This window comes from Schistocerca gregaria, chromosome X, assembly GCF_023897955.1.
Source record: "Schistocerca gregaria isolate iqSchGreg1 chromosome X, iqSchGreg1.2, whole genome shotgun sequence".
NCBI lineage: Eukaryota > Metazoa > Arthropoda > Insecta > Orthoptera > Acrididae > Schistocerca > Schistocerca gregaria.
Window position 1 is genome coordinate 54,388,081 of NC_064931.1, and position 27,693 is coordinate 54,415,773.

A 27,693-nucleotide genomic window follows, 5' to 3' on the forward strand; every position below is an offset into this window, starting at 1 on the left:
TCTAAATTTGTATTCATATTTGCAATCCATTCATCATCTATTATGACACATGAAAAATGGATCAATAGTTTGTAGTATGTAGACAGGTGATGTAGCAACACTGCAGAACACCAACAGAATGGAAAACTGTCAGTGAGATGCACTATGTGGGCATTGTCTCTGGCAGAAGACCATAGGCTATGATGACATTCCTACTTATAGGTTTGCCTTGAGCATTGATTAATAATTTAATTTTTCGTATTTGATGTTTACTTGGATGCATCTTGATTCCTTAATTATATCTGCTGATGACAGAACTGATAGAATATTTGTTTGTAGTCATGTTTCTATAAGAAACAGATACATTTTAATGCAATGTACTATTTTCTTGTCTACTGCTGAACTGCCTTCTTTCATCAAATCCATTCTTCCAAGAGGGGTATCCCCTTAAAAGTTATATGCAGTGAATAAAAATTAATTGAAACCATGAGCTGTCGACAGGTGTTATTGACATACCTTGATGGGGACAGATGAAAATGTGTGCCCCGACCGGGACTAGAACCCGGGAATGTGGGTCTCACGGGAAGCGTGCAAGGGATAAGTCCCTGCAGTCACACTATTCATCTGTGTCCTCGGTGGCCCAGATGGATAGTGTGTCTGCCATGTAAGCAGGAGATCCCGGGTTCTAGTCCTGGTCAGTGTGCACATTTTCAGCCGTCCCCATCAAGGTACGTCAGCAAAACCTGTCAGCAGCTGAGGGTTTCAATTAATCATCATTTATTCTAGAGAAGCTGCATGGTCATCAGTGGTATCTGTTCTTTCGAGAACAGTTACTACCTTCTTATATGCAGTGCATTCATCTGAGCAGGAGCATCCACAAATCACTTTGCTTTTTGCCTAATGCTATGAAATGTTGTAACACAGTTCTTCTGTATGTATAATGATTCAATGAAAAACAAGCTATAAGAACTGATCAGCATGACAACCCTCCTTCCACTAGCATGAAAACTGAATTTAACAGTGACAATATTAATGAGCACGCAGTGAAGGTCCTAGCTTAATTAACCATCAGTATTTGGCATTCAGTATTAAATAGAAACAAGACTCTCAATTACATGGACCATTTCTTATAGAGGAACACTTTGAAAATATAGGTATTGCCTTCACAACCACATTACACATTACAAATTTTCAAAAATCCATGATAAAATATTTTTGCTGAATCCAGAATCTATCACCAATGATATAAAGGAAATTTCCACTTAGACTAAGTTTAGAAAACAACACAACAATAATAAAGCTTGCAAAACTAAGGAGAACAAAATAATAGTTTCAAATGTAATGTGTGAAAGAAAATAAATTTATTAACTATTTGAAATAAAGTTTAAAGATGCAGTGGAAGAGATTACACATGGTTATTACATTTAATAAACACGTTGCAGTTCTTCATTATCTACATAATGTGCCATTTATTTACTACAACTAGTTTGGGTTTTGTAACACTTTATTTCTACCATTGTTCTCTCTGAGCTAGTTTTGAAAAATATGTTTCTATTAGTCTTAAGTTTCTTAAAATCTGGCTCACATATGATTTTTCAATTGTAAAAACTGCAAAAACTTTAAAAGAAACTGTATAGGAGACTAAAAATCTAGGGCTGATAAATGAAAAACTGAACTGCCTCATGATATTTTTGTTAAATTCTTTAAAATTAAGGAGAACAGATTTTGCTACATCACATAGTACATTCTACCAAGATAACTTGTAGCAATTATATTTGCTTCACATAAGGACTAAAATATTTGGCCTATGCCAAATGACCGTTCCTTATTAAATTTGATGTAATTTATGATCCAATAAGGTAAGTAATGATACTGTAACTGAATCAAAACTTCATATAACTCTTTTACATAGGACTGCACTTTTTTCCATGAAGCAAGATACATTGATTCTATCATTTTTCTATAATTATTTTTATATAAATCTTTAGAAATTATTGTTTTACTATGGCTCAAATCTCCGCTTCTTAGCTGAAACTTCCACGTGGGGCCTATCTCTTTGAATTTCTCCTACCATTACAGCAGTTGGACTGAAAACCCTTGTCTCTTTCTCCTGTAACAACATTTCATTTAAGATCATATTAGTAGATATTCTCTGGTAGCATACTGAACGGTACCACTCATGTGTTCAGATTTGTTTGGTTACTTATTTTAAAAGTTAAAAGATAGTAACGTTACTTATCATTACACAGAAAGACAAATCTGTTTTATGCTTACATGTGGTGCCAGATAATAGTCAATATGATGACGGACAGCTCCCCATATTTTGTCCTCCAACAATAACTGAGTCACAGCCTCAATATCAGGTGCCATATACCTATCTTTATCCCATGGCCTGTAATCATCATCATAGTCAATTTATTTTTTGCACTGTAATTTTCCTGAATGTATAATTGTATAGGATTTTTCACAAAGAAGAAAACATTATAACTGTTGACTTTTATAAGTAAAGAACTATATGCAGTTTAACAATGTAGCAGCTGAATGTACAAAAAAATACAGTTAACTGAAGGGTGTCAGTAATAAAACTTCTCACAAAGATGTGTAAATACCTACAGTGCATTCCTACTAAGACTTTGCAAGTATCTTACTGAAATGATGTTTTTGATTATGTTTCAGTTTTGTTTTGTGACATTTCCAAACACAGACTGTTTATGCGGTGGTCACATAGCATCCAGTATCAGCATAATATATCAGTTTAGTTATTATTACTGACAAAATGTTGTCTTATTACTAATTAATTTGTATGAAATGGAAAATACAAGTCAAAAAATTGAGAATGTGAGCCATAATCATATACCAGTACTTAACAGCCTCAGGTACAATTAACATCTTTTTCATATCCCTGTCTACTCCTGAGACATTCCTTCTATCAAAAGGTTTAACATTCAGTTCTAAAACCAAATTTAATCACGCTGCCATACTGAAAGATCTCCACTTCTTCACCCATAGCTCCAATTGAAGTACCATTTCACCACCCAATTCCAACCCAAAAACTACAGAACTTTTCATTATTTCCACTATTGCCTCCTAGCTGTACTTGAAAAATATCTACAAAATCTCAAGTGTCACTTAAGTCCCAAGTTCTTAGTGATCTGAAGGCAGACCACTTTATCATAATCCTTCCTCTGGACAAAGGCTGCAATACTAGGGTGTGTGATTATGTGTCAGAGGGACTTAATGAGGTCATTAAAGACAGAGCACATGCTAGATCTGGCAAGGAATTGGTGAAGGAAATCAGCTGTGTCCTTTTCCAAACAAATCATACCAGCTTTTGCCTTAAGCAATTTGGAGAAATTATGGAACATACATATGGATGGTTACAGAGGGATTTGAACTGCTGTCTTCCTGAGTGTGAGTCCAGGGTCTCAGCCATGTGCCATCTTGTTTGGTGGACTTTGTCAGCTGTCAAGCACTTTGACATAGAAAACTGTTCCTCATGATTTAATTCTTTCTATTCAGACTGAGCTGCAGAAAATCCTAAACACACTAGACGTCTCACTAGGCTTCAAAACTGTCTCCATGTAATTACATACCCATCTTGTACAACTACTTACTCCTCTAGATCCATGTCATATCTACTACATATAAACATCTTGACTATGCAGTTAAAGCAGTCTTCAATTTTCCAAACAAACACATCTCAGTCAGGCAGTAGTAGTCAACCACGACAGACGCAGCAACAGATAAGTAAACTGCTTTTGTGACATTTACGAGTTCCTACCCAGGAGTGAATTTTATTATATCATCTGTGTGCTTTAATCATTTAGTTTCCTGAGTTTCTGCATGTAAATTTAAAATCTAATAGCCATAGTTCTTGTGTTTCCGTCTGCGCCGGAAAGTAAACAAATTTTGTGATATATTACAAGTTCCTTATCAGGGGCACATTATTTGGTTTCACCTGAGTGCTTTAATAGTTAGGTTCTTGAATATCTGTGTATTGCTAGATGCAGTTCATGTGTTTTCATCAGGGACTACATTAGAGTTTACCTGCATAATTTAGTTTCTCATGGTCTTTGGTATCAACAGGGACTGCAATTGTTGTGTGCAGATGTGAGCTGAGTTGGAGACACTTTGCTCTCAGCTTCAGGCTGTGATGGCTTCGGGATTGAGGCTGCAGTGAATGGGCACCACTGTTGTGGGTCGGCCATGGGGATCCAATGGACATCCAGCGCATCAGAGTCCTCCGATCGGTTCTCACCGGTGGCCAGCCGAGTTACTGCTCACACTGAGGCTGACCGCTCACCTGTGGTCGAGCGGGAAGTCGCCCCGGGGTGAAGCAGGGGGTGAAAGACTTCCCTGACGGCTGCACGTAAGGCCTCACCAGTTTGTCTGGTAAACAGGTTCCAGGTGTTGTCTGTGGCTAACACTGTCACTGAGCCAGATGCTGTTGCCTGTCCTGTTTCAGAGGAACCACTCAGCCTGCAAGATACGGGCAATCACAGAGGGTGGGACTATTGGTAGTTGGGAGCTCGAATGTTAGGCGCGTTATGGGGTCCCTTAGGGACTTGGCTGACAAGGAGCGTAAGAAAACCAATGCATCCATGTGCACACTGGATGGAGTCATTCTAGATGTGGAAATGGTCCTCCTGGATGCCATGAAGAGCACAAGGTGCAGCCAACTGCAGGTGGTTGCTCACGTCAGTACCAATGATGTGTGTCACTTTGGATCAGAAGAGATTCTCTCTGGTTTCGAGCAGCTAACAGAAGTGGTAAAGGCTTCCAGCCTTGCTTGCAAAATGAAAGCAGAGATGACCATTTGCAGCATAGTCGACAGGACCGATTGTGGACCTCTGGTACAGAGCCGAGTGGAGGGCCTGAATCAGAGGCTCTGCAACCATGTTAGCTGCATATTCCTCGACTTGCGCCAAAGGAAGGGTTGGGTTTCGGGTTCCGCTGAATAGGCCAGGTGTCCACTATACGCAGGAGGCAGCTATATGGGTAACAGGGGTTGTGTGACATGGACTGGGCGGTTTTTTATGTTAGAGGGTCTCGGGAAAATACAAGATGGGCTTCAGTCACAAAGGGTGCAGACTGAATACAGGAAGAACATAGATACAGTGATCATTGGTATAACAGTTGTAAATTGTCGTAGCTGTGTTGGGAAAGTACCAGAGCTCCAAGCGCTAATAGAAAGCACTGATGCTCAAATCGTTATAGGCACTGAAAGCTGGATAAAGACGGATATAAGCTCAGCCGAAATTTTTGCAAAGAACCTAATGGTGTTCCAAAAAGATAGGCTAAACATGGTTGGCAGTGGCTTCTTTGTTGCTGTTAGAAGTAGTTTAACTTGTCGTGAAATTGAAGTAGATATTTCCTGTGAGTTAGTATGGATAGAGGTCTTTGTTGGCAACTGGAATAAAATAATAATTGGATCCTTTTGCCGACCTCCCAGTTCAGATGATACAGTTCCTGAAAGGTTGAAAGGAAACTTGAGTTTTATTTCAAACATGTACACGACTCATATGATAATAGTTGGCAAAAATACACGTTTGATTCCAGAAGTATGCATAAAATATCATCCGAAATTGTGCTAAACACATTCTCTGAAAATTATTTTGAGCAGTTAGTTCATGAGACCATGCAAATAGTAAATGGTTGTGAAAACACACTTGACCTCTTAGCAACAAATAATCCTGAGTTAATAACCAGCATCAAAACTGATATTGTGAATTGTGAATTGTGTTTTATTCATCTCATGACGTACATTTGCAATCCATTTGGTTTGCGTACAGGAGACATGTCAAAAATTTATAAAACAATTACAATGATTTTTACATTAATTAATGATAGCACTATAATAAATAACAACACTATAAGGATATTTCTTGGAACATGTAACACATTGTACCCAGCTCAAATTTCCAGATTGTCCTGCATGAATTCATCCACTGAGTAATAACACTTCATTGTCAGTACCTCATATAGCTTTCTTTTAAGTGAACCTAAATTCATCTGCATCAACTTGTTCCCTTTTAATTTATTAAAAATTTTCATTCCCATGTATTGAGGTCCCTGGGCAAACAGTCTGAGGCGGTGGGTGGGGAGCATAAAATTTTCTTTGTTTCTGGTATCATGTGAATGGACAAAATGGTTTCCCTCAAATAAGTCGCGTCTGGAGTACAAAAATATAATAATCTCATATATGTATAAGGATGGCAGAGTTAATATTTTGAGTTTCCTAAATAATGGTCGACATGGTTCTTTGTGATTGGCAGTGCACATATTTCGTATGATTTTTTTCTGTATTTTTAGTATCCGCACTATGTTTGTCGAGTTACCCCAAAAAACAACACCATACCTAATAATGGATTCAAAGTAGCTTGTATATGCTACTTTCCGCGTGTCAATGTCCGTTGCAGTTGATAATATTTGCATTGCAAATGCAAAGCTGCTCAATTTGTTTGCAAGGTATTCAATGTGTGCCTGCCACCTCAAATTTTCATCTACTTTTAGACCTAAGAATTTGACTGAGTCAACTTCTTCTATAACTTGGTTGTTGTGTACAATCTTAATTTGCTCACATTTTGACTGTTTGGTTTTGAACTGCATCACGTGAGTCTTAGATATGTTTAGATTCAGCCCATTTAGCTGAAACCAAGTTTCTAAGGTACTGAGGGTACTGATCACAGATTTGAGAATTTTTTCTGAATCCTGATCTTCAACTAAGACAGAAGTATCATCTGCGAACAGAACTGATGGGGAGCTGATATTTAATGGTAAGTCATTAACATAAAAGAGAAATAGGACTGGGCCTAATATGGAGCCTTGTGGAACACCCTGAGTAATTTTTTTCCAGTCAGAAAAATAATATGCGCCATTTGAAGAAATGCTAACTCTTTGCTTTCTGTTGGATAAGTAGGATTTAAGCCATTGTAGGGCACTGCCGCCAATGCCATACTTTTCAAGTTTTTAAACAAGCAATGCGTGGTTTACGGAATCGAATGCCTTTGTGAGGTCGCAGAAAATTCCTGCCACCTTATTTCTCTTGTCTAATGACGTACTTATTTTCTCAATGAAACTGTTAACTGCATCTACGGTGTTTTTCCCTTGCTGAAAACCAAATTGATTGTTTAGAATAACAGAATATTTTGCAATGAAGTTTTGGATTTGAGCAACAGCAAGTTTTTCAAATATTTTAGATAGGACTGGGAGAATTGAGATAGGACGATAATTTCCCATGATCTCTCTTGATCCCTTCTTGAAGAGTGGTTTGACTTCAGCATATTTCAGTACCTCTGGGAAACAGCCCTCTTCAAAACATTGATTTATTATCTGAGCTAGTGGGTTTGCAATTCTATTGTGTACCACTTTAATAACTTTGGTGGGTATTCTATCCCAACCTGCAGATTTTTTGTTTCTTAATGTTAAAATAGCATTTTCTACATCCTCAAAAGAAACTTTTGAGAATTTTGTAAAGTTTTCAGAGTTTTTGCCTAGGCCAAAGGGATTTACTTTGTTGTGGATTAGATTAGAGAACACAGGGTTGTTGTAGTGAAATTGAATATTGTAATCTCCAAGTCCTTAAAATAATAAGCGAAAAATATGCCTATTCAAAAAATCAGATAAAAATTCACTTCATGCCTTCCTGAGAGACAATCTCTACTCATTCCAAATTAATAATATAAGTGTAGACCAGATGTGGCTTAAATTCAAAGAAATAGTATTGGCAGCAATTGAGAGGTTTATACCAAATAAACCAACAAATGACGGAGCTGATCCTCCTTGGTACACAAAATGGGTCAGAACACTGTTGCAGAAACAATGAAACAAACATGCCAAATTTAAACAAACACAAAATCCCCAAGATTGGCAATCCTTTACAGAAGCTCAAAACGTAGCTCAGAGTTCAATGTGAGATGCCTATAACAATTCCCACAATGAAACTTTGTCTCGAAACCTGGCAGAAAATCCAAAGTGATTCTGGTCATATGTGAAGTACGTTAGTGGCAAGAAACAATCAATGCCTTCTCTGTGCGATAACAATGGAGATACTATCGAAGACAGTGCTGCCAAACCATATTTACTAAACACAGCCTTCCGAAATGCCTTCACAAAAGAAGACGAAGTAAATATTCCAGAATTCAAATCAAGAACAGCTGCCAACATGAGTAATGCAGAAGTAAATATCCTCGGAGTAGTGAAGCAACGCAAATCACTTAATAAAAGCAAGTCTTCTGGTCCAGACTGTATACCAATTAGGTTCTTTTCGGAGTATGCTAATGCATTAGCTCCATACTTAACAATCACATACAACTGTTCGCTCAACAAAAGATCCATGCCCAAAGACTGAGAAGTTGCACAGGTCACACCAATATTCAAGAAATTTAGTAGGAGTAATCCACTAAATTACAGACCCATATCGTTAATGTTGATATGCACCAGGATTTTAGGACATGTATTGTGTTCTAACATAATGAATTACCTTGAAGGAAATGGTCTATTAACACACAGTGAACATGAGTTTAGAAAATTAGAAAACATCATTCCTGTGAAACACAACTACGGTAGCTCTTTATTCACATGAAGTGCTGAGTGCTATTGGCAAGGGATTTCAGATTGATTCTATATTCCTGGATTTCCGGAAGGCTTTTGACACTGTGCCACACAAGCAGCTCATAGTAAAATTGTGTGCTTATGGAATATTGTCTCAGTTATGTGACTGGACTTGCGATTTCCTGTCAGAGAGGTCACAGTCCATAGTAATTGACAGAAAGTCATTGAGTAAAACAGAAGTGATTTCAGGCATTCCCCAAAGTGCCCTTTGTTTTCCTTATTTATATAAATGATTTGGGAGACAACCTGAGCAGCTATCTTCAGTTGTTTGCAGGTGACGCTGCTGTTTATTGACTAATAAAGTCATCAGAAGATCAAAACAAACTGCAAAACGATTTAGAAAAATATCTGAATGGTGCAAAAAGTGGCAGTTGACCCTAAATAATGAAAAGTGTGAGATCATCCACATGAGTACTGAAAGGAAGTCGTTAAACTTCAGTTACATGATAAATCAGTCTAATGTAAAAGCCATAAATTCAGCTAAATACTGCGTTTTATTGGCAGGACAGTTAGAAAATGTAACAGACCTATTATGGAGACTGCCTACACTATTCTTGTCCATCATCTTTTAGAATACTGCTGCGCGGTGTGGGATCCTTACCAGTTAGGACTGATGGAGTACATAGAAAAAGTTCAAAGAAAGGTAGCACATTATGTATTATCGTGAAATATGGGAGAGATAGTCACAGAAATGATACAGGATTTGGGCTGGAAATCATTAAAAGAAAGGCGTTTTTCATTGTGACGGATTCTTCTCATGAAATTCCAATCACGAACTTTCTCCTCCAAATGCAAAAATATTTTGTTGACACCAACCTACATAGGGTGGAATGATTACCATGATAAAATAAGAGAAATCAGGGTTCCTATGGAAAGATATAGGTGTTCATTCTTTCCACGCACTATTGTTGTTGTTGTGGACTTCAGTCCTGAGACTGGTTTGATGCAGCTCTCCATGCTACTCTATCTTGTGCAAGCTTCTTCATCTCCCAGTACCTACTGCAACCTACATCCTTCTGAATCTGCTTAGTGTAGTCACCTCTTGGTCTCCCTCTACGATTTTTACCCTTCACGCTGCCCTCCAATACTAAATTGGTGATCCCTTGATGCCTCAGAACATGTCCTACCAACCGATCCCTTCTTCTGGTCAAGTTGTGCCACAAACTTCTCTTCTCCCCAATCTTGTTCAATACTTCCTCATTAGTTATGTGATCTACCCATCTAATCTTCAGCATTCTTCTGTAGCACCACATTTCAAAAGCTTCTATTCTCTTCTTGTTCAAACTATTTATTGTCCATGTTTCACATCCATTCATGGCTACACTCCATACAAATACTTTCAGAAACGACTTCCTGACCATTAAATCTATACTCGATGTTAACAAATTTCTCTTCTTCAGAAACGCTTTCCTTGCCATTGCCAGTCTACATTTTATATCCTCTCTACTTCGACCATCATCAGTTATTTTGTTCCCCAAATAGCAAAACTCCTTTACTCCTTTAAGTGTCTCATTTCCTAATCTAATTCCCTCAGCATCACCTGACTTAATTCGACTACATTCCATTATCCTCGTTTTGCTTTTGTTGATGTTCATCTTATATCCTCCTTTCAAGACACTATCCATTCCGTTCAACTGCTCTTCCAAGTCCTTTGCTGTCTCTGACAGAATTACAATGTCATCGGCGAACCTCAAAGTTTTTATTTCTTATCCATGGATTTTAATACCTACTCCAAATTTTTCTTCTGTTTCCTTTACTGCTTGCTCAATATACAGATTGAATAACATAGGGGAGAGGCTACAACCCTGTCTCACTCCCTTCCCAACCACTGCTCCCTTTTCATGCCCCTCAACTCTTATGACTGCCATCTGGTTTCCGTATAGATTGTAAATAGCCTTTTGCTCCCTGTATTTTACCCCTGCCACCTTTAGAATTTGAAAGAGAGTATTCCAATCAACATTGTCAAAAGCTTTCTCTAAGTCTACAAATGCTAGAAACGTTTGCCCTTCCTTAATCTAGCTTCTAAGATAAGTCGTAGGGCCAGTATTGCCTCACGTGTTCCAATATTTCTACGGAATCCAAACTGATCTTCCCTGAGGTCAGCTCCTACTAGTTTTTCCATTCGTCTGTAAAGAATTCGGGTCACTATTTTGCAGCTGTGACTTATCAAACTGATAGTTCGGTAATTTTCACATCTGTCAACACCTGCTTTCTTTGGGATTGGAATTATTATATTCTTTTTGAAGTCTAAGGGTATTTTGCCTGTCTCATACATCTTGCTCACCAGATGGGAGAGTTTTGTCAGGACTGGATCTCCAAAGGCTGTCAGTAGTTCCAATGGAATGTTGTCTACTCCGGGGGCCTTGTTTCGACTCAGGTCTTTCAGTGCTCTGTCAGTCTCTTCACGCAGTATCGTATCTCCAATTTCATCTTCATCTACAGCCTCTTCCATTTCCATAATATTGTCCTCAAGTACATTACCCTTGTATAGACACTCTATATACTCCTTCCACCTTTCCGCTTTCCCTTCTTTGCTTAGAACTGGGTTTCCATCTGAGCCCTTGATGTTCATACAAGTGGTTCTCTTATCTCCAAAGGTCTCTTTAATTTTACTGTAGGCAGTATCTACCTTACTCCTAGTGAGATAAGCCTCTACATCCTTACATTTGTCCTCTAGCCATCCCTGCTTAGCCATTTTGCACTTCCTGTCGATCTCATTTTTGAAACGTCTGTATTCCGTTTTGCCTGCTTCATTTACTGCATTTTTATACTTTCTCCTTTCATCAATTAAATTCAATATTTCTTCTGTTACCCAAGGATTTCTACTAGCCCTCGTCTTTTTACCTGTTTGATCCTCTGCTGCCTTCACTACTTCAACCCTCAAAGCTACCCATTCTTCTTCCACCGTATTTCTTTCCCCCATTCCTGTCAATTGCTCCCTTATGCTCTCCCTGAAACTCTGTACAACCTCTGCTTCTTTTAGTTTATCCAGGTCCCATCTCCTTAAATTCCCACCTTTTTGCAGTTTCTTTAGTTTTAATCTACAGGTCATAACCAATAGATTGTGGTCTGAGTCCACATCTGCTCCTGAAAATGTCTTACAATTTAAAACCTGGTTCCTAAATCTCTGTCTTACCATTATATAATCTATCTGATACCGTTTAGTATCTCCAGGCTTCTTCCATGTATACAGCCTTCTGTTATGAGTCTTGAACCAAGAGTTAGCTATGATTAAGTTCTGCTCTGTGCAAAATTCTTCCAGGCGGCTTCCTCTTTCATTTCTTTGCCCCAGTCCATATTCACCTACTATGTTTCCTTCTCCCCCTTTTCCTACTAACGAATTCCAGTCACCCATGACTATTAAATTTTTGCCACCCTTCACTATCTGAATAATTTCTTTTATTTGATCATACATTTCTTCAATTTCTTCATCATCTGCAGAGCTAGTTGGCACATAAACTTGTACTACTGTAGTAGTTGTGGGCTTCATATCTATCTTGGCCACAATAATGTGTTCACTATGCTGTTTGTAGTAGCTTACCCGCATTCCTATTTTTCTTATTCATTATTAAACCTACTCCTGCATTACCCCTATTTGATTTTGTGTTTATAACCCTGTGGTCACCTGACCAAATGTCTTGTTCCTCCTGCCACCGAACTTCACTAATTCCCACTATATCTAACTTTAACCTATCCATTTCCCTTTTTTAATTTTCTAACCTACCTGCCCGATTAAGGGATCTGACATTCCACGCTCCGATTCGTAGAATGCCAGTTTTCTTTCTCCTGATAACGACATCCTCTTGAGTAGTCCCTGCTGGGAGATCCTAATGGGGGACTATTTTACCTCCGGAATATTTTACCCAAGAGGACGCCATCATCATTTAATCATACAGTAAAGCTGCATGCCCTCGGGAAAAATTACGGCCTTAGTTTCCCCTTGCTTTCAGCCGTTCGCAGTACCAGCACAGCAAGGCCGTTTTGGTTATTGTTACAAGGCCAGATCAGTCAATCATCCAGACTGTTGCCCCTGCAACTACTGAAAAGGCTGCTGTTCCTCTTCAGGAACCACACATTTGTCTGGCCTCTCAACAGATACCCCTTCGTTGTGGTTGCACCTATGGTACGGCTATCTGTATCGCTGAGGCATGCAAGCCTTCCCACCAACGGCAAGGTCCATGGTTCATGGGGGGAGGCCATGCACTATACGAGATTGGAATAATAGAGAATTGTGAAGGTGGTTCGATGAACCCTCTGCCAGGCACTTAAATGTGATTTGCAGAGTATCCATGTAGATGTAGATCTCTGTCCTGGTTGAATGGCACATCCAATCTGTCACATAGAGCCTCCCGTCCTACATAAAGAAAATACTAATCACTTCCTGGAGTATCTCAAATCAGTTCTCACACTTCTCCTGCCTTAAACATTCTTATACAAATTCGTTCCACCCCAGGCATTTCAGCTTGTGAACACTGTATTTCCCAGTGCTCACATGAAAGCCTCCAAAAATCCTTATCAGTTATCACACTAAACATCTTCGTCCTTACCCATAACAGTTTCACCTTTCAGAGCCAGAAGTTGTGCCCTTCGGCTTCGTATATATTCATTGACAGTAGCATTATGATATGCACTCAATGTGGAAAAGAATTCTCCCACTTTATGCAGCAACTCAACTCCTTTTACCCACTTAAATTGATCTGCGCCTTCTTAAAATCTTTCTGTATGCTGAACTATTCACTGAAGCTCATATTCAAACCACAGTCAGTATCCATGGTAAATATATCTTTTTCTAAAACCATATTCATTAGTATCTATATTAATAAAATTTCCTGGCTTTCCTTTCTCATAACTGCAACACTGATCATATCTACAATCAAATCTCCCATCTAGTTTCCTCTTCCATACCTCTCACCAACATAGTTTCCACTTCAAAAAAAATCAGAAGCACCCCTTATCACACAGTAACACTCGGGTCTTGAATACTTCAGTATATTACTTTAGCAGGACTATGACTCTCTCAATCCAGCCCTGAAATGAGATCATCTCTCTGTGACACACGCCACACACCATTCGCTGTTATCATCCATTGATACAGTTCCTGTGGAACTGTATAAATTCTAAACAACCATCCCTACCCTGAAGTTCCTACACCTGCAATCATTCTAGCTGTAAAACCTGTCCCCTGTGCTCACTCCAGCTCCACCAATGAAAAATGATACAACATTAAAGACAGAACAATATATGAAACATATTTTACTTGATGACATGTTTTCACTTCACAGCTTTTTATATAGCAATGACCCCAATATATTGGGCAGGCACATGAACAGACACAAAAGAAATGTTTCCAGTAGCTGAGCATACTCCACAAGATGGTTTGGCAGACCTGAGTGTTTGCTACACTACGTATTCCATTTGGATCCTCCCACCCAGTACTAGTTTCCTAGAATTCAAGAAATGGGAGCTTGTTGTGCAACACACCCTCTCATCCAGCTACCACTTCAGACTTAACCTCCATTAGTAAAATCCCTTCTCTTCTACAGCCTCCCCCCCCCCCCCCCTCCACTCACCCACCTTTCACCCATATGGTGATTGTCAGGGTATTATTATGTACTCATTTATTCTTTCTCTTCTCCTCTTTTTTTCTTCTCACTCTTTTCCCTTTTCTTTGTTTCCCTTAATTGCATTACACTTCCCATATTTCAATGTTTGTTTCCCCCTCTGTTCTAGCTTTAATTCTCACTCTGATCCTTGTATCATTTCCTGATTGAAGCTGGACAGTGCTTACTAATGTACTATATTTGACCTCCTCCTCTCTCCTTCATAACATATGGTCTGAGAGACTTACATCTCCAACCGACTTTTTATAAACTCCAATAACCAGTTCTTCTTTCCTTGATGAATAGGGAAATTGTAGTTTTACAAGCTAGACATATTGTTTTCTCAATTGAAGACACAAAGTCTAAATGGGCCTGTGATCATGTTTGGCACTTTATTCATAAATGTCTGTCTTGATCAAATGTAACATATAATTCATAATGACTGGTTATTGCTTACTGCCTTAATAAAATCTGTTACACAATAGAAAACTCATTAACATAATACTTGTAAGTTTAATTGGCTGAAGACCAAATATGTAAAAGGCTAAGAATACATGAAAAAAGTAACATGGCTGGCAGCCATGTATGCCATTAACAGTATTATGACACAAGTATCAATAATCTGTACATGCAGGTACATAACAAGACCTGATGGCATCCTATATGCAGCATACATACACAAGCTATAGCCAGTAGAGAGGACTAGTGCTGAGGTACGTAAGTAATCAGCATCATAGATTTATTAGCTTAAAATAGAAGAGCCATTGTCATTAATTAAAATGACAATATTATCAAAAGGATAGATACCACACACACACACACACACACACACACACACACACACACACACACACAAACAACTGTCTCTGGCTGCCAATGCCAGACCTGGCCATGGAAGCCAGAGACAGTGGTTATGTATGTGTGCTCCGTGTTTGTATGAGTGTGTATGTTGTCTAATTCAGAAGAAGGACTTTTGGGTGAAAGCTTACTTGTGTAACAGTTTTTTTGTTGAGCCTATCTGAGACTCGACATATTTGCTATATCGTGAGTAGTAATTTATCCTTATATAATATTGTCATTACACCTTCCTGGATTTTCCATTGTTTCATTAATTGAAATGTTTTCTCACAGCTAAAATGTGTGTCTAACAATTAAACAGACTGTAGAATACAATATGCAGAAAAAAATCCATACTTAAAATCCAAGTAAAATATGTCTAAAGTGGTATACAATCTACTAACAGAAAATATTTTAGCATGACACAGTTAACGAAATACAAAATTCTGTGAAAGGCAAATAAATGAAACAATAATTATTTAATTAAATATCTTGATGGCTGATAGACTATTCAGAGGACTGTCTAGCTGGCAACACATGGTGACCTCTCTGTGAAATGTTTTGCTTTCCTACAGTGATGCTTGCAGCAGAATCCCACTGTTTGCACCACTTGTGGCCAGTGGACATGGCCACATGTCAAGTCAATAAAACTGGTGATGCTGTTAATGCTAGTAAGTTCCTTAATACATTGAAATAGCCATTGATGACAGACTCAGTCATTTCATTAACGAATAACTCTGGTTCCATTTTATATGTACATAGATCTCCTTTTCTTTCAATAGATTCAATAATTGTCCTTTCAGTGTCCTATGCAACACTTCAGTGATCTTGCATATTTCTTGCTACATGTATTTCCTTATCCAAATGCATACCAAACACACGCCATTGTGTTTGCATATGTGTTTTCTGAAGTGAGTCTCAAAATTCCTCCACTTCTGACAAATATAAATATTTCACACTCCCGCCAGTTGATCCTGTAGATTCTGGCTTCAAAATATTTATTACTGTTGTTGCTGTCAACTTAGTAGTGTAGACTAAGGGCCAATTATACCTTCTGTCAAAAATTCAACTTTAATGTCAGTTTTTCTGAAAGTTTGCACAAATCTACAAGAGAGTGCACCATTGAGTGATAGGGCAAGAAACCTTTTGTCATCTCGAACTACTGCCTTCTTGTCATGTACTTTTGACTTTAGTTTGCTATACATGTTTGTTACATCACTGTCCCTATATGTATTTCTCCTGGCTACTTGTTTATTAATGTTCAGATCTTTCACTTCATCAATTTGGTTGGGTGGCAGATTTAACATCCTGTTAATCATGGCTGTAAAATGTGGCCTTTTAAATTGTTTAGAATGACAGGATTTCACAGTTATGATCAAGTCAGTAGCGGTCAGCTTATTCTATCTTCCATCTCGTTTAGTTAACTTGAGATCCGAAAAGCTTATACTTCCGTCTTTCTCCAATTCAATTGGTAACTTAATTTTTTCATGCATCACACTCATTCTTTGTGCTACTTCATGGATTTATTATTTGTCACCTTTATGCAGTAGTATGTTGTTATCCATACACTGTCTCTGTAATACATGCTTTTTGCATACACCAGGATTTTCATCAAAAAACTTATGTTTCTGTTTGTTTTCAAAAATTTCACCTTAAGTATCTGCCAGATCGTTGACCATCATGAGTCTATCCTTTTGGTAAAAAATCTTATCATTAAATGTAAATTAGGATATTTAAATGACAATACAAGCTCTAAAATTCCCTTGAGCTCCTTATTTCCCTTGACTAATCTTCATGTATGTTAACAAGTTTCTACTTATAATCTCCAATGTTTCACTTGCTGGGATGTGAGTGTGTAAATTAGCACTATGTAAGGAAGCTAACATTTCTCCAGCTGGAATTGGTACATCTTTAATAACCCTCACAAACTTGTAACTAGTCTGATGTTGTATATTGTTTTATAAGTATATACTGCTCTCTGTCTTTCATTTTCTTTTTTTTATACTATTTACTGTCTTCTGCAGTTACATTGTGACTGAAGCACTCGAGCAGAAGGATTCATCATTTTTAATTTACAATAGACCTTTTCACTAGTGTAATAAGAGAGTACCAAAAGCACAAAGTTAAACTATAATTTTCAAACAGGACAGTCAGTCTTAGGTGCATAAAGATCAAGTACAATGAAATGGATCTTCTAAGGGTCTTTACAATAACACTAACTCAAAGTTGAACCCAAGCGTAATTAAGAATGCTACTGCGGAATTAAAAGTTGTTTGTGGTGTAGCTAAACTTTAAAAATTGGAACATGGGTGTGTGGTTGTGGTTCATGTTTTTCATGTTGCTGTTGTGGTCTTCTGTCTGAAGACCGATTTAATGCAGCTCTCCATCCCACGCTATTCTGTGGAGACTTCTTTATCTCTGAATTACTACTGCAGCCTGCATCAATTTGAACATGCCTACTGTATCCATCTCATTGTCTCACCCTAAAAATATTTACATACCTCCCTCCCTCCCCCCCCCCCCTCTGCCCCCCCTCCACCCCATACTTCCCTCCAATACTAAATTTTATGATTTCTTCATGTCTCGGAGTGTGTCCCATTTACTAGTCGTCTGTCAAACTGTGCCACAATTTTCTTCCCTCCTCAGTTCTGTTCAGTACCTCCTGATTAGTTATGTTATCTTCCCCTCTTATCTTCAGAATGCTTTTTTACTGCCCAGATAGCAAAGCTCATCTACTACTTTTAGTGTCTCATTTCCTAAACTAGTTCTCTCACCATCACATGATTTTACTACATTCCATTATCCTTGTTTTGCTTATATTAATGTTCACTTTATGCTCTTCTTTTAAGACACTGTCCATTCCATTCAACTGCTCTTCCAAGTCCTTTGCTGTCCCTGACAGAATTACATCACTGGTGAACCTCAAAGTTTCTACTTCTTCTCCTTGACCTTTAATTCCTCCTTCAAATTTTTCTTTGGGTTCCTCCTGCCATGTTCAGAAACTCATAAAGTGTATTCTAGTCAACATTGTTTAAAGATTCATCTAGTTTTACAAATGCTATAAACATATACTTGTATGCCCTTAAAGTATCTTCTGAGACAAGTCATACGGTTCATACTGCCTTACGTCTTCCCACATTTCACTGGAACCAAAACTCATCTTCCCCGAGGTTGGTTTCTACCAGTTTTTCTATTCTTCTGTAAATAATTTGTGACAGTATTTTGGAACCATGACTTATTAAACTGATACTTCAGTAATAATCACACCTGTCAGCACCTGCTTTCTTTGGAGCTGGAATTATTGCATTCTTTTTGAAGTCTGAGGGTATTTCTCCTGTCTCATACATCTTGCACACCAGGTGGAATAATATTGTCATGGCTGGCTCTCCCAAAGATATCAATAGCTCTGAGGGAATGTCTTCTACTCCAGGGATCTTGTTTCAAATTAGATCTTTCAGTGCTTCATCAAATTCTTATAACAGTACCATATCTCCCATCTCATCCTCATCTTCATCTATTCTATCTTCCCTTTCTATAATGTTACCTTCTAAGTCATTACCCTTGTATAGTCCCTCTGTATATTTCTTCCACCTTTCAACTTTCACTTCTCGGCTCAGAACTGGTTTTCTATTTGAGCTCTCAATGTTCGTACAGCTGCTTCTCTTTTCTCCAAAGATTTGTTTAATTTTCCTGTAGGTGATATTTATCTTTCCCCTAATTATACATACTTCTACAGCTTTACATTTGTCCTTTTGTCATTCCTGTCAAGCCATTTTTACACTTTCTGTGAACATCACTTTTTAGACACCTGCCTTTACTTTTACCTCTTTCATTTGCTGCATTTTTTTTATATATTCCCCTTCCACCACTTAAATTCAATATCTCCTGTGGTATCCAAGGATTTGTACTGGGTTTTAGGGGAGAGGGTAAGGAGTCATTCCAATCCTGGGAGTGGAAAGACTTACCTTAGGGGGAAAAAAGGACAGGTGTACACTCGCACACACACACATACCCTGATGTGCGAGTGTACATCTGTCCTTTTTTCCCCCTAAGCTAAGTCTTTCCACTCCCAGGATTGGAATGACTCCTTACCCTCTCCCTTAAAACTCACATCCTTTCGTCTTTCCCTCTCCTTCCCTCTTTCCTGAAGAAGCAACCGTCAGTAGCGAAAGCTAGAAATTCTGTGTGTGTGTTTGTGTGTTTTATTTATTGTGCCTATCTACCGGCGCTTTCCCCCTTGGTAAGTCTTGGAATCTTTGTTTTTAATATATTTTTCCCATGTGGAAGTTTCTTTCTATTTTATTTACATCATACTTATTACTTATGTACATGAGCACTTGCTCCCTTTACTGGCTATAGCTTGTATATGTATGCAATGTATAGGATGCCTTCAGGCCATTAATAGATCATGTTATATACCTGCATTTACAGATTATTTGATATTGATATTTTTATCAGAATACTTTTAATGGTATATATGGCTGTCAGGCATTTTTCCTTTTTCATATATTCTTAGTTTTTCTGTACATTTGTCCTTTAGCCACTTGAACTTAGTGTCATAACATTAATGAGTTTTCTGTTTTGTAACAGATCTGATGGCAGTAAGCAAAAACCAGTCACTGGGCATTAAATGTTATATGTGATTAAGATGGACATGTATGAATAATTTGGTGTTCCATTTGATATGTTTTTGTCACTAATAGTGGGAACGATATGTCCTTCTACCCTGTATGTTTGAAAATTTTCTACATGTTTCAAAAATGAATTTTCTGTTTAATGTGATTTATTATATTAGCATGTGTTCTATTACTCTGAACTACATTTTAGAGAGATACATTAAAGTGAGACTGTATCAACAATATAATTTTGGTCTTTTTTAGTAGGAATACATATTTGTATAGGTGGTTCCAAAGTCAAAAGGAAACTGGGATTTTTAATTACGTTTTTATCTTGTTAAGCTATTAACTGTACATTTTGTGTCACATACACCTGTAAATATTTTAGGAATGGCATTGATAATCTCTCTATTGAGTATGCCATCACAAAATTATCATTCTATGAAAAGGATGTGGAAGTCCCACCTGGTTTATCAAGGCTTGCTGTTTGTATTAATGTTTATAATATCACATTCAGCTGGCTTTTGGTTATTTATGTAAATACAACTTCTCACATCCACGACTGTCTTATAATAAAACCCATTTCTAGGAGAGAACTTGTGTTTATAATGATTTCAGGGGTTTTAATAGCAGTTTATTTCATACAGTACCTGACACTGTTTCTCACAACATTGTAAACTTCTTCAAGTGGTAATGTTGTCTTCAAAGGTCGCAGGAACTCGATTGCTTGACAAGCAGCAAGCAATTCAATTGCGATTACTTTTTCAACATTTTCCACCACCTGCAGAAAATAACACAGTTATGAAGAGAAATAGCTTAAGTATTCCCATCCATATTACTTCCTAACAGTGTCCATATTACTTTCTAAAAATGACACAACAGGTTAATCATATATACAAGTGTGTGAAATGCATCAAGGTCAACAATTAAAGAAATATTTGTTGTTATGCAGTACCACATAAGAGATAAAAGATTACAAGGAAACACAGAGTACAGTAACAGACAAGAACTGGAACCAGTACAAAAGCTGCTATGTTCTATTATGGTTCAGTTTTCACTAAGTTATATTATTTTTAAATATTGTACACAAGTAAATTTTAACTTTCCTCACTGACAGTCTATAAAACCTGAAATGTAGCAAGGTATAACTGTCTGATAAAATCTGCACAAATATTCAGTCAGATCTTGATTAGATTTCAAGGTGATACAAAGATTGGCAATTTACTTTAAATAAATAGAAATATAAAATTTTACACATGGGCTCCTATGACTATATTATTAATGAGTCACAGTTGAAAACAGTCAACTTATTGAAATACCTGAGTGTAGAAATTTATTTGGAAATGAAATGTAAAGACCACATTGGCTCAGTCATAGGTATAGCAAGCAGCACACAGTGGGAAAATTCAATCAGTCTACAAAGATGATTAGAAACAAAATACTTGTTGGTACCCATCCTAGAATATTAGTCATGTATATTGGACTCACACTGCATAGGTCTAACAGCAGTTATTGAACGTATACAATAGGAATGGTTACAGGTTTGTTTTACACGTTGGGAACAACCATGGAGATGCTAAAAAACCTGAACTGGTATTTATTTCCATACATATTATGTTGATCCTTTTATGCATGTCAGACACTATGACATATATAAATGTAAATTATGTAGAATCACAGGCACTGACTCCAAGTGTTTGAGGGGGGCAGAGCCCCCCAATAATTTAAGAAAATTATTAGTTGTATTTGCTTTGTAAAATCACAAAATTGTGTTGAAATTTTTTTATTTTCCTTGTTTGATGACAGTTCTCTTTCAAAATACATTCAGTAATAAGTTAAAACAAATAATTATTATGGTAGTAAGCAGGTTAACTGAAAATGAGTGATGTGAATCATGATAGTATTATGGTGCTTACGGCACACTTAGAATTTGTCCCGGGTAAAGTCTGGCACTGGCGGGCCAGTGCTGCGGCTGTGGTGATATCAAAAGGACTGGAGCAGAAGTACCTGGAACCCTCCACCTTGCATCACCATGACGCTTTGAGACATTAAGATGCTGCGGTTATATAAAGCCCACCCTGCTGTCACAGTCATTCGGTGTGAATAGTTTCATTCAGTGCGTGCTGCAGACGTTTTTAGTGTTCCAACTTTAGTATCTAGTGGACTATTTTGTATGACTATATTTTATTCATTTACTTTAGTCTCTTAGTGTATTGTGAATTAAGTTTGCAATGGATAAATTTGTTACCAAAAAGGTGTGTTTGGAAGTTGATGATACTACAAGTCAACCTCCAACAATTATTGTGTTGTAAATTGATTCATCGTCTTCAGGTGAGAACCATTCACAGCTAAAACCTGGACAATCCAGTAGGGAAGATCATGTAAACAGAAGTGAAACAAATTTGGAAAAATCAGCTGAGTTTTTCAAAAATCACCTAGACATTGAGAGACTGTGCTTACACTTGAATATGTTAGCCAATATTGCTAATAAAAAACAACTGGTCTTAAAAAACATGCTTGATGTAAGAAAGTACATTACACAAGAGCCTGCAGTTAGAGAAATGTTAAGTAGTGAAGTGCATTAAGCTTCTCCAAGTAGTTTCAATCATGACAGCAACAGAAGAACAGTCATTTAATGCCCTTAGACATCTGAAGTCATATCTCCAATCAACAATGGGACAGAGGCGATTGAACAACTTGGCTATTCTTCATGCACACCAAGATGTTTTGGATGAATTGGATATCTGACCAGTCATCAACGACTTCATATTCAGTAATCCAGTCTGTCAGTTGACATTTGCACCTTTCTTAAGATACTCTACTCCTAATAATGGCATTTAGGGCAATATTAAAAATCTTTATAAAATAGAGAATTAAATACATGCATAATGCTATATTTTCAGTTTTCAAATATTAATACTAGTTTATTATTGTATTACTATAGTACTGTATTAGTTATTTTCAAATACTTAAATATTTTTAGGGTGTATGACCCAATTAAAACAAGCTAATTACATATTTTTGACTGAAAGTATTAGGCATACTGTATTAACTTTATTAACTGTATTAAATCATTAACTTTGAGATACTGTTTTTATTTAATTAACCCTGAGCCTTATTCAAAGTAACCTTGAATTAGCTATTTCACTTATTAATCAAAGTGCTATTACTGTGCGACAGCAATATTTTATGTTTTATTCTTCTAATGATAGTTTAGGATTTATTTAAATATAATTTCAGTCTTTTCAGAGCTATATATTCACTGCTCTGTAATAGTCTATAAGCATGATTATTACTGTAAATTACATTAGATTTTTATGAAAATACCACGTGTGTTCATGTTTTGTTTCTTTTCTCAAAGCCAAAAAATGTGTCAGGTTTGTCGAGTTTCCCAGAGTGCTGAGTTATCAGGAGCCCAATTTTCAGGGTTCTAATGTTGATCATATGACTCTAAAATGCTTTAAAAAAACTTTAAAACTCACTATTTTTCATCTAAAATTTAGAAAATTTCCTGCCCCCCCCCCACCCCCACCCCCAATATTTTTTATAAGTCGGTGCCCCTGTGTAGAATATACTATAATTGTATATTTTTGAAATGAGACTCAAGTTTTTTTTTTTAAATTGTTCAGCAACTGTATCATCTCATTTGTGATCTCAAATGGAACAAATTACTAATTTATTCCATTTGTCAAGTATAACCTCTGCACACACCAGCTCACAGGAACTATCTACTTCTCTTTCACTACAATGTAAACTTTATCTAATAGCAATAAACCCTTCACCACCAACCATATTTAATCTATCCTTTCCAAATACCACTGGGTCCTTTGCAGAAAATTTGGCTGAATTTATCTCCAGCTTTAGCCAGCTTTCAGTACCTTTAACAATTTGAACTTGCTTTCAGTTAGCACTTGGAGCTATGGTTCTTTACCAACACAGCTACAACAATTTACAATTACAATACCAATTGTTGTGAGGTCTTCTCTCATCCTTTATTTGCCCTTTACCCTTTTAGACTGATGCCCATTCTGTAATTTCCTGAGATTCTCTAATGTAAAAAATCACCCAGTCCATTCTACGCAGTGTGTAGTCACATTCTGTCTGTAATGGACTCCTGACCTATTTGATCTAGTAAGCATAACACAAAAACACATCACACAATGGCACAAGTTGAGGAATCTGTAGTCTAAATGGTCACAAAACCATATGAGCATCTGATTCAAACCCTACATTCAGTTCTGTACCAAAGGCATTTGCATTGCATCCTTTTTTAGACTGATGCCATTTTTGTAATTTCTTGAGACCCTCTAACCTAAAAAAAACCACCCAGTCCACTCTAGATACCCATGTAGCCACTTCCTGTGTGTAATGGACTGCTTACTTGTTGAGCAGAACCCAAAACCTCCCACCCTACTGTATGGTGCAAGTCAAAGAATCTGTAGCGTACATAGTTGCAGAACCATCTGAGCCTCTGATAGATCCACAGTCAGCCCTGTTGACACTGCTACAGATGGTGAGCTCTGCCTTCACCTCACAAGCAAGGCTGACAGAATTTAACACTTCATATAGCTGCCTGAAACCACACAGGATATCTTCCAATCCAAAGTGACATATATCATTGGTACTGACATGAGCCACCACCTGCATCTGAAAGCACCCGTTACACATCTGGGCTGGCTCCCCTGGTATGTGTACAGAGTGCACATTGGACCTCTTCCCCTCCTTGACTACTATATCCCTAAGGGACCACATCACACATCTAGCAATGGAGCTTCAATTCTTACAGAACATAACCTCCTACACCCCACTTTTCACAGCTACAAGGGAAACCTTTATTGTGAGCATAACTGACACTATCTCTAGTAACGTATGAATAGAATATAATAAAAAGTTTGGCTATGGATCCTATGACACAATGCAGTGTGTCAAGTTTTCATTTTAACTAATAAGTACTATGGTGTGGAAGTGTTTCATGTGAACGATGATGGAACTATCGTGGTGAGTTGGGAGTGTGCACCTCTCTCTGCAGTTTTTCCTTCAGCTTCAAACAATCAGAAACTGTGGTCAGTTATGGTTCAAATGTCCAACAGTGACATTGTTTCAACAGTTTGTGTGTCTCTGGTGGGTGGATGGATTTGATTATTGACACATTGGAGCTTCTGGGACATACTTAATTTCCATATATTGATTTATGTTGACCAGTTCATGTTTTTGACACTATTCAGATTGTGGTGGAACATCACATAAACACTGTGAGTGAAAAACTTCTTCTTTTTGTTTATATTAACAACAACTGAAACTTTCAAGAGTCTGGATAGCAGCTACATCTACATCTACATCCATACTCTGCAAGCCACCTGACGGTGTGTGGCAGAGGGTACCCTGAGTACCTCTATCGGTTCTCCCTTCTATTCCAGTCTCGTATTGTTCATGGAAAGAAGGATTGTTGGTATGCTTCGGTGTGGGCTCTAATCTCTCTGTTTTTATCCTCATGGTCTCTTCGTGAGATATACGTAGGAGGGAGCAATATACTGCTTGACTCTTCGGTGAAGGTATGTTCTCAAAACTTTAACAAAAGCCCGTACCAAGCTACTGAGCATTTCTCCTGCAGAGTCTTCCACTGGAGTTTATCTATTATCTTCGTAATGCTTTCGTGATTACTAAATGATCCTGTAAAGAAGCACACTGCTCTCCGTTGGATCTTCTCTATCTCTTCTATCAACCCTATCTGGTACGGATCCCACACTGTTAAGCAGTATTCAAGCAGTGGGCGAACAAGCGTACTGTAACCTACTTCCTTTGTTTTCGGATTGCATTTCCTTAGGATTCTTCCAATGAATCTCAGTATGGCATCTGCTTTACCGACGATCAACTTCATATGATCATTCCATTTTAAATCACTCCTAATGCGTACTCCCAGATAATTTATGGAATTAACTGCTTCCAGTTGCTGACCTGCTATTTTGTAGCTGAATGATAAGGGATCTATCTTTCTATGTATTCGCAGCACATTACACATGTCTACACTGAGATTCAATTGCCATTCCTTGCACCATGCGTCAATTCGCTGCAGATCCTCCTGCATTTCAGTACAATTTTTCATTGTTGCAACCTCTCGATACACCACATCATCATCTGCAAAAAGCCTCAGTGAACTTCCAATGTCATCCACCAGGTCATTTATGTATATTGTGAATAGCAACGGTCCTATGACACTCCCCTGTGGCACACCTGAAATCACTCTTACTTCGGAAGACTTCTCTCCATTGAGAATGACATGCTGCGTTCTGTTATCTAGGAACTCCTCAGTCCAATCACACAATTGGTCTGATAGTCCATATGCTCTTACTTTGTTCATTAAACGACTGAGGGGAACTATGTCAAATGCCTTGCGGAAGTCAAGAAACATGGCATCTACCTGTGAACCTGGGTCTATGGCCCTCTGAGTCTCGTGGACGAATAGCGCAGCTGGGTTTCACACGACCGTCTTTTTCAAAACCGATGCTGATTCCTACAGATTAGATTTCTAGTCTCCAGAAAAGTCATTATACTCTAACATAATACGTGTTCCAAAATTCTACAACTGATCGACGTTAGAGATATAGGTCTATAGTTCTGCACATCTGTTCGACGTCCCTTCTTGAAAACGGGGATGACCTGTGCCCTTTTTCAATCCTTTGCAATGCTTCGCTCTTCTAGAGATCAACGGTACACCGCTGCAAGAAGGGGGGCAAGTTCCTTCGTGTACTCTGTGTAGAATCGAACTGGTATCCCATCAGGTCAAGTGGCCTTTCCTCCTTTGAGCGATTTTAATTGTTTCTCTATCCCTCTGTCATCTATTTCGATATCTACCATTTTGTCATCTGTGTGACAATCTAGAGAAGGAACTACAGTGCAGTCTTCCTCTGTGAAACAGCTTTGGAAGAAGACATTTAGTATTTTGGCCTTTAGTCTGTCATCCTCTGTTTCAGTACCATTTTGGTCACAGAGTGTCTGGACATTTTGTTTTGATCCACCTACCGCTTTGACATGAGACCAAAATTTCTTAGGATTTTCTGCCAAGTCAGTACATAGAACTTTACTTTTGAATTCACTGAACGCCTCTCGCATAGCCCTCCTCACACTACATTTCGCTTCGCGTAATTTTTGTTTGTCTGCAAGGCTTTGGCTATGTTTATGTTTGCTGTGAAGTACCCTTTGCTTCCACAGCAGTTTCCTAACTCGGTTGTTGCACCACGGTGGCTCTTTTCCATCTCTTACGATCTTGCTTGGCACATACTCATCTAACGCATATTATACGATGGTTTTGAACTTTGTCCACTGATTCTCAACACTATCTGTACTTGAGACAAAACTTTTGTGTTGACCCATCAAGTACTCTGAAATCTGCTTTTTGTCACATTTGCTAAACAGTAAAATCTTTCTACCTTTTTTAATATTTCTATTTAAGGCTGAAATCATCGATGCAGTAACCACTTTATGATCACTGATTCCCTGTTCTGCATTAACTGATTCAAATAGTTCGGGTCTGTTTGTCACCAGAAGGTCTAATATGTTATCGCCATGAGTCGGTTCAACATGGTTTTTAATAAATATCTGCCAGCTGTGAGGCAAAACTACTGAACATAATAAATGAATTTAAAAAAAAGAAAAAAACTATACCTAGCTTTCAGAACTGTTTGTTCCTTACTACAGGAGGAAAGAGAAACAGCTTGGGGAAGATAGGGAAGGAGGGCTGGCTCACTCAGATTCCAAGTTACGAGGGACCCACACATTATCTCTGTACACCATATAGAAGAGGTGCTATGGTTATGAGAATATGATGGTGGGCTGGTGCTGAAGATCTCTGAGATGCACAGAAAAAAACAATTTTCCATTTAGTTACCTTATTTAAGAACTAATAACAGGAAATGACCCAGGGTAATTAGCTTCTTGTTGAAAGGACTAACAGTGCTATATGTTGGTCCATGCTTCAGTTGTAGGTAGAAGATATTTGCAAATACACCCATTTCTTAAATTCTGACAGTGAAATCAACATCATCTGGCAA

General features: G+C 37.8%; 1 protein-coding gene across 1 annotated transcript in view; it reads right to left on the bottom strand.

The window, feature by feature from the left end:
• Positions 1 to 1,318: 1,318 nt before the first annotated feature.
• The window catches only part of LOC126298882 (histidine ammonia-lyase-like), a 236,156-nt gene continuing 209,781 nt past the window's right edge, over positions 1,319 to 27,693 (bottom strand). The window contains 3 exon segments of the mRNA XM_049990415.1: positions 1,319 to 2,089; positions 2,254 to 2,371; positions 20,296 to 20,426. Coding sequence (XP_049846372.1) covers positions 1,982 to 2,089; positions 2,254 to 2,371; positions 20,296 to 20,426 — 357 coding nt within the window. The 3' untranslated portion in view covers positions 1,319 to 1,981.